This window comes from Littorina saxatilis, linkage group LG13, assembly GCF_037325665.1.
Source record: "Littorina saxatilis isolate snail1 linkage group LG13, US_GU_Lsax_2.0, whole genome shotgun sequence".
Classification (NCBI taxonomy): Eukaryota; Metazoa; Mollusca; class Gastropoda; order Littorinimorpha; family Littorinidae; genus Littorina; species Littorina saxatilis.
Window position 1 is genome coordinate 17,235,540 of NC_090257.1, and position 13,396 is coordinate 17,248,935.

Consider the following 13,396-nt stretch of genomic DNA (forward strand, 5'->3'; position numbering starts at 1 on the left):
ACAAACTTTCGCATTCGGCTTTTCTTATCTCGTAACTCCACACTAAATACCCCACTTCCCCTCTGAAGTATTGATGTACAACCCATGGCACTAACATTCATGTAGTCATTTATTACTGAGGTTGAAAAATTCGCTTCATGACGAGACAAGCATAAATGCCATTCACCCAAACTGAAAACTTTGCTGCCGTCTGCTCGCGTTCAACGGATTAGCTGTTCTCTTCTCCTCCCCCTTGTTGCATCCTAGTTCTTCAGTTGTTTCTAGTTTTCCGTTGATGTTGTGTTTTGGTCTTCTTCATAAGTAGTCTTGTTCAAAATTAAAAAACTCAAACTTCTTTTTGTTGTATACCAATGAACTAATAAAAAGCTGTTTAACAGCTGTGTTGTCAAATCGAGGTTTTTTCCAAAGTCAGTGTGGCGCCTGCGCAAAACTAATGCGCATAAGAAACGGCGTCTGCTATCAAAACCTGGGATCAACGCATCGACGTAAAAACTGTCATTTTGTAAGTTTGGAACAACAAATCAAGGTCAGAACAGCTATATAATCGCTATTGTATTTTTAGCGTAGCAATAGGGTCCGATATTTAGACTCGAACAAGTATAATGCGACTCGTCTTTGACTCGTCGGCATTATACTTATCTCGTCTAAATATTGGACCCTATTGCTACGCTGAAAACACAAAAGCTGTTAATCATCTGACGTCATCAAAACATTATCCATCTACATTTCAGGGTGCCTAAGAATTCAGCGAGTGACTTTGGAATGTTTATCATCTCACAAAAACAAAATATTGGCCATCTAAGTGCATTCCAGGGTGCACAAGCACTCACCGTGTGACCTTGGAATGTTTTGAGCGGTACGTCTGTACCCAGGCTGCAGACGTGAATGCACTGATCGGTGGAACATGAGGCGAAGTTTGTGTTGTCCTTCCAATCCACATCAAGAGCTGGGGCTGGAACCAGACATGTGTATGTCACAATTTAGGCAGGTGACAAAAACAGACTGTGTAAGTGTGCAACAAATTCTGGGCGTAAAGTTCCTGGCAAATTTCTTGAAAGATAAGAAAGAACAAGTCGCGTAAGGCGAAATTACTACATTCAGTCAAGCTGTGCAACTCACAGAATAAAACTGAACGCACTGCATTTTTTCACAATGACCGTAGTCCGCCGCTCATGCAACAGGCAGTGAAATTGATGAGCCAGTTTAGCGCGGTAGTGGTTGCGCTGTGCTGCACAGCACGCTTTTCTGTACCTCTCTTTGTTTTAACTTTTTGAGCGCGTTTTTAATCCAAACATATATCTATATGTTTTTGGAATCAGGAACCGACAAGGAATAAGATGAAATTGTTTTTAAATCGATTTCGGAAATTTAATTTTAATCATAATTTGTATATTTTTAATTTTCAGAGCTTGTTTTTAATCCGAATATAACATATTTATATGTTTTTGGAATCAGAAAATGATGAAGAATAAGATGAACGTAATTTTGGATCGTTTTATAAAAAAAACTAATTCTGATTACAATTTTCATATTTTTAATGACCAAAAGTCATTAATTAATCTTTAAGCCTCCAAGCTGAAATGCAATACCAAAGTCCGACCTTCGTCGAAGATTGCTTGGCCAAAATATCAATCAATTTTATGGAAAAATGAGGCTGTGACAGTGCCGCCTCAACTCTTACAAAAAGCCGGATATGACGTCATCAGACATTTATCAAAAAAATGAAAAAAACGTCTGGGGATATCATGCCCAGGAACTCTCATGTAAAATTTAATAAAGATCAGTCCAGTAGTTTAGTCTGAATCTCTCTACACACACACACACACACACACACACACACACATACACACCACGACCCTCGTCTCGATTCCCCCTCTATGTTAAAATATTTAATCAAAACTTAACTGAATGTAAAAACCAGCATGAAGGAAAATACAAAGAAAAAGAAAATCTCTACTTATTCTTCTGTGACCATGGGAGAAAATGTACATGCTTCACACACAAAAATATCACTCAGTAATTCATAAGTGGCACACTCTCACCCACATGGCTTCTTCTATGAACTTGCATACATGGTGACACACACACACCTGCAACCCACCCATCAATACACACCAAACACACACACACACCTGCAACCCACCCACCAATACACACCAAACACACACACACACACATGCATGCATAAACGCACATACTCATACACACACCTGCAACCCACCCACCAATACACACCAAACACACACACACACACACACAAGCATGCATACACACACATACACATACCTGCAACCCACCCCCTCATACACACACACACACACACACACAAGCATGCATACACGCACATACACACACACCCGACCTGCAACACCACCCCCCCCCCACACACACACTTGTGTACTACAATACCTGAATGAAAGGCAAACTGTTGTGTACAATCTCCTGAGCTGGCATCCCAGATAATTGTTGTCTGTTGAAAAAAATGAACAAATATATATAAACAGAATCAAAATTGTGAGTATGTTTCCCTGTTTTGTCTAATCTGGTATGATATGACCCATTTCTTACTGTCATGCATTACAGCAATCCTAGCCTACAAACAGTCTGTACTAACTCTTCTGTGTAACTCTTGCTATATATATATGCAGGGTTTAGCCTGGAAGAAAAAGACAATGGGACATTTGTCCCCCTCAACCAAATTCTGATGGGACATTACATAGTCGAAGGCAAAACGCACAAAGCAGGCTAGGCGGTCCAAAAAATGCTTTTGTCGAAAGATGCAAATTAGTGCTATTTGGGACCGGCCCGGTTGGCCTAGTGGTAAGGCGTCCGCCCCTTGAACGGGAGGTCGTGGGTTCGAACCCCGGCCGGGTCATACCTAAGACTTTAAAATTGACAATCTAGTGGCTGCTCCGCCTGGCGTCTGGCATTATGGGGTTAGTGCTAGGACTGGTTGGTCCGGTGTCAGAATAATGTGACTGGGTGAGACATGAAGCCTGTGCTGCGACTTCTGTCTTGTGTGTGGTGCACGTTATATGTCAAAGCAGCACCGCCCTGATATGGCCCTTCGTGGTCGGCTGGGCGTTAAGCAAACAAACAAACAAACAAAAGTGCTATATGATGATATGAGAATTTGCCAGTGTATCAGGTTAATAGTGTGTGTTTGTGTGTGTGTGTGTGTGTGTGGGGTTTTTTGTTTTTCGATCGATATCGCTTCTGTTGACAGTTTCCACAGAGGTAAACGCGCAAGTGCAGATAGTTTGCAGGATTGCTTGAATACGAATGAATTACATTTTAAAAGCCAAACACAGCGCGTTTCACAAACTCGCAAGTTGCTCGGCTTGGTGCGCGTTTTTGCTTAGGTCATTCTGAACACTGTACTTCCGTGAAAAGTGTGCATGGGTGAGCGCATTGGTACGTAATCTCAGTGCGCCCTTTGACGCACTGAAGGGAATTCCAATGGGACATTTTGAGATGTCATGCGCCAATGGCGCACTAGTAAATGAAACCCTGTGTATGCATGGTAAGAAATGCGAGCAAGCTAGCCCCATGTTCGTAAAAATCTAAATTGATGCAAAAGTACCCCCCCCCCCCCCCCCCCCCTAAAATCTCCTGATTTAAGACTTCTGTAAATTCACCTCCATTTTAAGACTACCTCTTTTTTAAGATCTGATTTTCTGAGGTTTTTGGGTTCCACTGTATGAACGTATTACTGCTCACAGATTGAGTACAGAAGTACAAAACGTAATCCTACAACACACTATCAATCCTATTTGTACAACTCTTCCTATGTCATTCATGGTCACAAATGTAAGTATGCTATATCCTCGTTTCTACCAATCGGAACGGATACCATGCATTATCATTACAGATTAGGCAAAGGAACATAATGATGTTATGTTATTATACAATGTACCTACACTGTGACTATCAAATCACAAACAGCGTACACTATCAAATCTGTTTAACTCTTGTTAGTCATTGGTGGTCACAGTATCGTATAGTAAGTGTGCTATCTGCGCGTTTCTAACAATGGGAACTGATATGACGCACAACTTATGGCTATAGATTAGGGGGAGAAACACAACAATGTCATCTGTGTGTGTGTGTGTGTGGGGGGGGGGGGGGGGAAGTGTGCCATCACTGCATGCTTGTTCCTAGTTTATCACTGATGCTACTTTGTGACCTTAGCTTATTTGATGGGTTGTTTATCACAAACTGTCCTCTATCAGTACGGCCGACACCCCCCCCCCCCCCTTTTTTTTTTACATTTAGTCAAGTTTTGACTAAATGTTTTAACATAGAGGGGGAATCGAGACGAGGGTCGTGGTGTATGTGTGTGTGTGTGTGTCTGTCTGTGTGTGTGTGTAGAGCGATTCAGACTAAACTACTGGACCGATCTTTATGAAATTTGACATGAGAGTTCCTGGGAATGATATCCCCGGACATTTTTTCATTTTTTCGATAAATGTCTTTGATGACGTCATATCCGGCTTTTTGTAAAAGTTGAGGCGGCACTGTCACACCCTCATTTTTAAATCAAATTGATTGAAATTTTGGCCAAGCAATCTTCGACGAAGGCCGGACTTCGGTATTGCATTTCAGTTTGGTGGCTTAAAAATTAATTAATGACTTTGGTCATTACAAATCTGAAAATTGTAAAAAAAAAATTTTTTATAAAACGATCCAAATTTACGTTCATCTTATTCTTCATTATTTTCTGATTCTAAAAACATATAAATATGGTATATTTGGATTAAAAACAAGCTCTGACAATTAAAAATATAAAAATTATGATTAAAATTAAATTTCCGAAATCGTTTTAAAAACTATTTCATCTTATTCCTTGTCGGTTCCTGATTCCAAAAACATATAGATATATATGTTTGGATTAAAAACACGCTCAGAAAGTTAAAACGAAGAGAGGTACAGTAAAGCGTGCTATGAAGCACAGCGCAACCGCTACCGCGCCAAACAGGCTCGTCACTTTCACTGCCTTTTGCACTAGCGGCGGACTACGTTCAGTTTCATTCTGTGAGTTCCACAGCTTGACTTGTTTTTTCTTTCTAGAACTCTAGTTTTTTTTTAATGTTCTGTTCAGAACATCTGTTTTTACCTGCATTTTCAAGACTCCCTCATTAGGTCAAACAAAAATATACGTCGGCTTTTAAAGGTACTGAACTTGTCAAATCCAGGTGCACGGAGCCCCTGGGGCTTTTAGTCATACCTCAGGCACCTATCCGTTAGAAGAACTACCCTGCGCCTTGAGTCCGAGTCTGGAGATACGCGCGCGATATAAGACTTCATATAATAAGTTTCATTGATTTGCACCTAAAGAGTCAAGAACTGCTATTTTTTTACGAATTAATTTCGTACTCGGACCCGGCTGGTCTTGACCTATTTTTGGATCTAAATTTAGATCACGTCACTAGCAAACTATGTCAGACGTCATCATGAGTTTGTGTAAAACAAAATGGAGGCCGGAATCACTCAGTTGAAACGAACTCCGACCAAACACCACGTAATAACTAGGTTAACTTATGCACTCGCGTGAACAAGAAACTGTCGAGCTTCACAGATGTCGTCGTTGGGTAGTTTTGGGTTTGTTTTACTACCATAGGAGGATTTTTGAACTGTAAATGCACTCAGCTGCAACAAAAACGCAAAACGAAGGCTGTGAGCTGCACTGTGCCTTTAAAAAAAAAAAATCTTTATTTTTGTTTTAAATTTAGTCAATTTTAAAGGATGTTACTTCCCTTAGTCTTGGTATGGTTCGCAAAATGTGCCAAAAGTGGGTGGTTTTTTTTTTAGAAATGAAAAAAAAGTTTTAGGGTCGTCGGGGAAAAAATAGGGTCGGTCGGGTTGTACCCTAATCCAATATATATTTTCATTTGGCCTTATCAGAGCTGATTTTCTTCAATTAACCTAACTAAATCTGCCCTACCTACAAATGCCCTTTTTGCCGCCCAGAAAGATCTGTCGGGGAAGCTTATGCATTCGGTGTCATACCTCTTTGATCATCATTTTTTCTTCATTCATCAAACCACTTAGATAGCATCCACCCATACTTTACAGTCACACTCTTAGAAAGAAGGATGATGAAAGTAGGTCAAGATTTACTACAAAGACTTTGCGCTGTTGATTGTACTCGTAATCATAATGACCTATTAAACTTCTGTCTGAACCAGACCTGCTTTGCGCACCCTTTTATTTATCTGATGTGTCATTGACCTTGTGTTTTCTCTTATCTCAAGCTGGTGAATTATGTGACCTTTAGAACTGAGACTTGACCCCACGGCAGTTGTATGCAACACTAGCACATGCTATGACGCACACACAAAGATGATTGCAGCGTAATCAGACCCGTTTACCCAAAAAACTTGATGCGTACAACATTACTTTCATTTATTTATTTCTACTCTTTTTTTTTCTTTTCCTCGAGTAGTCCGTTTACTCATAATTGAATTATAAAACATTTGTATGTGCAAACACCGAGTTGTCTGTCCTCTTATAAATGTGTGTACTGATCTAGGTTGATCATAGGGTTCTGTCTTGATTGATACACACCTAAAAACTAATCTATATTTTGTTTCTGGGTTTAAAAAATGTAAAATCCAAAAATTCAAAGTTCAGTCTTTATTTCCTCATCCTTTCGCGGGCTAAAAACTCACTTTTCCTTTGAACCCAGAGTCACAGGAATACATACAACATCAGCCAGCACCTATTGACACGTTCACTGAAGAGGGGTGACGACTTACCTTATCTACCCCTGCACTTAGAATGTAGTTGCCTCGTTTGTTCCACTTGAGAGCAAAAATGGGTCCTTTATGCTGCCCTAAGGTGTTTACTAGTCGACCTGCACAGGTGAGAGAAACGACGAGATATGGTTACATGTACCATAACATGAAAAAGAGAGAGAGAGAGAGAGAGAGAGAGAGAGAGAGAGAGAGAGAGAGAGAGAGAGAGAGAGAGAGCGAGAGAGAGAGAGAGAGAGAGAACGAACGAACGAACGAACTTTATTACTCAAGGATGGAGATTTTAGGCTCACGCCTAGTCTTACAATCTGTCCCTGCTAAACTAAGACAAAAAAATAAAGACAATAAAAGGACAATAATTATTGTCAATCGCAATCATACAGTTTTACTAATTACAACATTACCTATACGAATACATAATGCATGATAGAACATTGAAATGTACATAGAGAGAGAGAGAGAGAGAGAGAGAGAGAGAGAGAGAGAGAGAGAGAGAGAGAGAGAGAGAGAGAGAGAGAGAGAGAGAGAGAGAGAGAGAGAGAGAGAGAGAGAGAGAGAGAGAGAGAGAGAGAGAGAGAGAGAAAGAATAGAATAGAATTGGTATAAGGTAACATGGCAAAACAAATAACAGTAAGAGCAATGGAGATCATGAACAGACATTAACAAAAATGGAAAATCAAACGAGGCTTTTCGTGCGACGATGACGACTGGGGACTAGAGACACGGACCCGTGGATATAGCCACAACCATAAAGAAATGCAGGTAAAAAAAATAAAATTTAAAAGTAAATAAATGCGAGCGAGATAGAAATATATTGATAAGAGGTATGCATATCATGCACAGAGATTTAAAAACAATGGAAAATTAAACTTGATATCTATCTGAAACTAAACACTGCAGATTAAAGAAAAATACATGAAGAATGAAATGTAGGGCACCAGTGTGCTCGGTGCGTTATCTTACACAAAATGTTACACAAATAACAACAGAAGATAAAAAAATCCAATTGTGACCCACTTCACATGCACAGAGGTCAAATCAAATCAAATCAACATTTTATTTTTCGAGGGTTGTGCAGCCCTGGAAGTCCAACAAATTGTGTACTCGCATTTGGCTAGTGATTCTGAAAATTTACTAGCCAGAGAGCAAACTTTACTAGCCAAACCAACAATTTGTTTCAGCAACTTTACTCGCATTTGGCGAGTAGATGAACATTTCTACTCGCCAGTTACATGTTGAAAGGGAGAGAAAGGGAGAGAGAGAGAGGGAGAGAGAGAGAGAGAGAAACAGAGAGAGAGAGAAATATGATGCTGACACTGTTGAAACCTCCACTGATGCACCCGATGAAAAAATGACAGATTTGAAAAGAAAAAAGTTAACTCATAGAGTTCTCACGATCTTCAGTCTCATTGCTGACGTGACTTCAAACCAAACCAAGTCTATCATCTTACCTTTGGAAAGAAAATCACCGTGGTAACAAAGACTTTATGGGAACAGTCTTACATTGTCCAGAAGAACAACACTTACAGTTACACTCACACATATGTGATGAACCCACACACACACACACACTCGAGCCTTTCTCAGGGGGAAATATTCAACAAGTTTTGGAATGGTGACAATTTCTAAAGGGCAAGTAAATTTAAAAAGTTACTCGCTCGTCAGGCCAGTGGACATTTAACTTCTGCATCCTTGAAAGGAGAGGATGGCGGTGTATGGTGAGGGTGGGGGTAGCAGCAATTCTTTACAAAAGTGGTTTTAAAAAATAAGTTTTTAAAAAAAGTTTAAAATTCTTTCTTTTTTTAAAGTGTGGCAAGATGAAACAGACACTATCACACTTTTTCCTTGGCCTTGTAAATAAATTCCTGAATAAATTCTTGTTCAGACACAATCAGCGTATGTACATGCACTACAGTAAAGCCATACCATCTGTGCTCCATAAGCGTGCGTAGCCATCATAAGACCCCGTTGCTAGCAAACTGCCATCACACTGAAAAACACATTTCCAACGTCAATCGCAATTCAGATACATTATTATTTATTACAGTTAACGCCAACAGGACTCCGTCATGAAATCAATCACAATTATTACAGTTAACGCCAAGAGGACTCATCATGTAATAGGAAAGATCAAGCAGAAACCGTCACGCTTTCATACGCGGTGGTTGTCTAATTTCAAGCAAAACATGGTCATTTTGAGGCACAGGAAGACAAAAATACTGAAATGAAACTACAAACAATACTTAGGAAGGTAATCTTTGACTTTCTGTGAGATATTTCTTCAAAAACATTCCAGAAAATGGTGTTTATTTTGACCCCTAACATAACCCTGTTGTGACCTTGATAATTGAGCAGGGTTTGGGTACATCAAACTTCCGTCTTGTTTCAAGACAATCAAAACCTACCAGTGTGGGAAATTTGGAGTCTCTAAACTTGAAAAACATCAGAGAAAACCTCAACGTTACGTTTTTCGGTGACGGTCAAACCCGGCTCATTACTATTACAAACACTCTCCTGATTAAACAGTTGAGTATAAACCTTTATTTGTTTAAATAAAAAAAAAATGCTATTGAATCTTTTTTTCTAGAGAAAGTTGACTTACATTCCAGTCGAGGGAAGTGACGTCTTTGTTACTGGGAACTTCTGTGCCACCTTTCTGAATACAGTGCCGGAGAACAAGCTGATTTGCGTTGTTGGAGTTGTCATTCATGTTCCATATCCGTGCTGTCGAGTCTCCAGATCTGCAAGCAGTGAAAACATTGCAATGTTACAAACTCCAAACACGTTAAGACAATAAACTAACTTACATGTACTTAGTTCTCTTTGCACGGGGCTGTCCATAACTAAAGCTGCTACCCAATAAAAGTATATACATAGTTGAATTGAAACTGTTAAAACTTCCTGAGCAAGTGAATCAAGTGCTGAATGTTCCTGCCTGTATTCTTCAAAGACCTCAATGTTCTATTCATTATGAGTGCAGTTTCTGTATTTCGTTTTTTTCCTGGAATTTTCATGATTAAAATATACACTCAAATGCAAAGAAAAACTCATGCAAATAGAATTATAACCACACACACACACACTCTCTCTCTATTCCTCTCTCAGTCTCATAATTGTATATGTACAGTATACACAAACGCATAAACAGTCATATTTGTATCTTACACATCCACACCAGCACACACACAAACACACAGACACACAGACACACAGACACAGACGCCCTACACAGATGCCAGAAGAACGTTTGTAGGGTAACACACACGCACGCACACACCCATACACACAGATGCCTTACCCAGAAGCCAGAAGATCGTTTGTAGGGTTCCATGCACAGATGAACACTTCTGACTCGTGGCCTCGCAAAACTGTGGCTTTGTTGGTGGGGATCTCAACACCCCCCTCCACCTCCATTGCTTCATGGTTGTTAGCTGTAACACACAAATAAAACAGAAAATTAGCTCTAAAATCTCATCAATCGGACCTTATAAAGTATATATACAGTGCCTGTGTTATAAAGTATATATATACAGTGCCTGTGTTATAAAGTATATATACAGTGCCTGTGTTATAAAGTATATATACAGTGCCTGTGTTATAAAGTATATATACAGTGCCTGTGTTATAAAGTATATATACAGTGCCTGTGTTATAAAGTATAATATACAGTGCCTGTGTTATAAAGTATATATACAGTGCCTGTGTTATAAAGTATATATACAGTGCCTGTGTTATAAAGTATATATACAGTGCCTGTGTTATAAAGTATACATACAGTGCCTGTGTTATAAAGTATATATATACAGTGCCTGTGTTACAAAGTATATATACAGTGACTGGGTTATAAGTATATATACAGTGCCTGGGTTATAAAGTATATATACAGTGCCTGTGTTATAAGAATAAGAATAAGAATAAGAATACTTTATTATCTCATAGAGAAATCCAGGCGTGGTACATAACAATATTACAAACAGGACATTGTTTTACATAAGACATATAGCACTATATAACAGGGCAGGTTATAAACACACCTCCCACATACCTCTCTGGCATGTATAAAGTATATATACAGTGCCTGTGTTATAAAGTATATATACAGTGCCTGGGTTATAAAGTATATATACAGTGCCTGTGTTATAAAGTATATATACAGTGCCTGTGTTATAAAGTATATATACAGTGCCTGTGTTATAAAGTATATATACAGTGCCTGTGTTATAAAGTATATATACAGTGCCTGTGTTATAAAGTATATATACAGTGCCTGGGTGGAGTTCTCTTTGGATGACCTTGCTTCTTTTTACATTTAGTCAAGTTTTGACTAAATGTTTTAAAAAGACGGGGAATCGAGACGAGGGTGGCGGGGTGTGTGTGTGTGTGTGTGTGTGTGTGAGAGTGAGTATGTGTGTATGAGCGATTCAGAGAAAAGTACTGGACCAATCTTCATGAAATTTCACATGAGAGTTTCTATATATATATACGACTAGTGTCTGTCTGTCTGTCTGTCTGTCTGTTCGCGATGCACGGCCAAAGTTCTCGGTGGATCTTTTTCAAATTTGGACACCGTATTCAGCTACACCCCGGACACAACCTCATCGATGAGATATTTCAACACGTGCTCTCAGCGCGCAGCGCTGTGCGCGCTGAACCGATTTTTTTTGTTTTTTTGTTGTTGTTGTCGGGATCCACTACCAGTAACTCTTCCTTATCTTCTCCAGTGTTTTCAGCCGCGATTATCTCCCTTCCTCCGTGTGGCGTCAATCCATATTCCCGTTACTACGTTACTATTTTTAGAAGGTCACTGCACGTTACTATTTTTAGAAGGTCTCCAGTGTTTTGCGCGTTTATCTCCTTTCCTTCGTGCGCCGGCAAAGCCGGCGTACACCCGGCAAAACCGGGTCCCAGGCGCAGCCTGGTATTCGGCTCTACTTCTTCCCGGCGAAGCCGGTACCCGGCGAAGCGGGTAATCATCTAGTAAAAGTATATATTTGTCTGCGATAAATGTCTTTGATGATGTCCTATCCAGCTTTTTGTGAAAGTTGAGGCAGCACTGTCACACACTCATTTTTTTTAATCAATTAGAATGAAATTTAGGTCAAGCAGTCTTCGACGAAGTCGGGACTATGGGATTGAATTTAGGCTCGGCAGCGTAACAATTAGTTAATTAGTTTGCTCACTAAAGTTGTCATTAAAATCGAATTTTCACTAACAGATTTGAAAATGATTGCATAATATATTCCTCAATTTCTCCTAAATTCAAAAATATATACATATGTCATGTTTACTCTAAAAATGTGCTCAGAATGACAGAAAATAGGTTAAGTAAGTACTGCGTTCGCACGCTACGCGTAGACGAGCATGACCCGTCTCGGTCTTTGGGTGTGGTTAGTCGAGACTATTTTAATATAGTCTCGGCGATTACAGTTTTTTTGTGTTAATCTGTTGCTTTGATGCCGACAGCTTGAATAAATGTTTTTATATTGCTTCACGCGACTTTTTTTGACTTTCTCTGTAAAATTTACCTCAATTTTAATACTCTGTTCTAAGACCTGATTCTCCCAGATCTTTTTTTGTTTTTAAAAGTGGGGTTCCCTTGTACTCTTGGGTTGATATTTATCATTTACATGTTTTTGATTCAGATCCATATCTCATTTCCACAATTGAGTGAGTTTTGCAGTATTGGCGTTAACCGGTAATTACTGGTATTTTACCGGTTGAAATGAGAAAATACCGGAACAAAAATGGCTGCCGGTATGACCTTCCAGTTGATTTTTGAACTACTTGGGTTTGTTTTTTTAGCTGGTTAAACATGGTTCCAATGACCAGTCTACCGGGTTTTTTTCTGGACTGTTTGCATCATAAATGTTTGCGTACCGGTTTGAAAAAATACTAGCGCCATCACTGGTTTTGTCAAAAGTAATCACAGCGGAAACCTTGTTTTAAGACCGCCCAAAGTCTGAAATAATCAGTATATATCAAATTATGAAGGGAATCTTCAGTTCCAATTCAAGCAAGAGGGGAAGATGGAGCATGGAAGAGGGTTTGAGTTTATGAAGGGCGGGAGAGCTAGAGACAAAATAATTATGTCTGAGTTTGTACTACTATATTTGCCTGCTTAGTTTAGCAGCATAGGCAATCCATGGATGATATATGATCAAAACAAGCATCAGACCAATCATTATATTCTTGGAAATGGTTATTTGGGTCAAGGGCTCTTTTTAATATCATGTTAATATGGTTTCTCTACAGGAAAAAAACCCCACCCCTTTTCCCTAATTTGAAATGTAATTACATGACTTCAAAGGAGATTATAAAATATAATACTAATAGAAAACCCTATAGGACAGGCGTGGAGGGGGGGGGGGGTGATTCTGAAACAGACTGTCTAATTTCTGTACCTTTCACGCAGAGAGAGAGAGAGAGAGAGAGAGAGAGAGAGAGAGAGAGAGAGAGAGAGAGGGGGAGAGAGAGTGGGGGAGAGAGAGTGAGAGAGAGGGGGGGAGAGAGAGGGGGAGAGAGAGAGTGAGAGAGACAGAGGGGGGGAGAGAGAGAGAGAGAGAAACAGAGAGGGGGAAGAGAGAGAGGGGGAGAGAGAGAGGGGGAGAGAGAGAGAGAGGGGGAGAGAGACAGAGAGGGGA

General features: G+C 39.6%; 1 protein-coding gene and 1 non-coding gene across 3 annotated transcripts in view; one reads left to right on the forward strand and one right to left on the reverse strand.

The window, feature by feature from the left end:
- Positions 1-13,396, reverse strand: part of LOC138983739 (F-box-like/WD repeat-containing protein TBL1XR1) — a 58,099-nt gene that overhangs the window by 12,327 nt on the left and 32,376 nt on the right. For both annotated transcript variants that reach the window (XR_011461245.1, XM_070357046.1), the window contains exons 6-11: positions 10,054-10,186; positions 9,358-9,496; positions 8,682-8,745; positions 6,759-6,856; positions 2,410-2,470; positions 831-952 (exon numbers count right to left, since the gene is read on the reverse strand). Coding sequence is in view for 1 of the 2 variants with exons in the window: in XM_070357046.1 (XP_070213147.1) it covers positions 831-952; positions 2,410-2,470; positions 6,759-6,856; positions 8,682-8,745; positions 9,358-9,496; positions 10,054-10,186 (617 nt within the window). In the remaining variant the exon portion in view is untranslated. The remainder of the gene's footprint in view (positions 1-830; positions 953-2,409; positions 2,471-6,758; positions 6,857-8,681; positions 8,746-9,357; positions 9,497-10,053; positions 10,187-13,396) is intronic.
- Trnak-cuu (transfer RNA lysine (anticodon CUU)) lies at positions 2,803-2,875 on the forward strand. Its single transcript has one exon. It is a non-coding gene; the product is annotated as a tRNA-Lys (tRNA).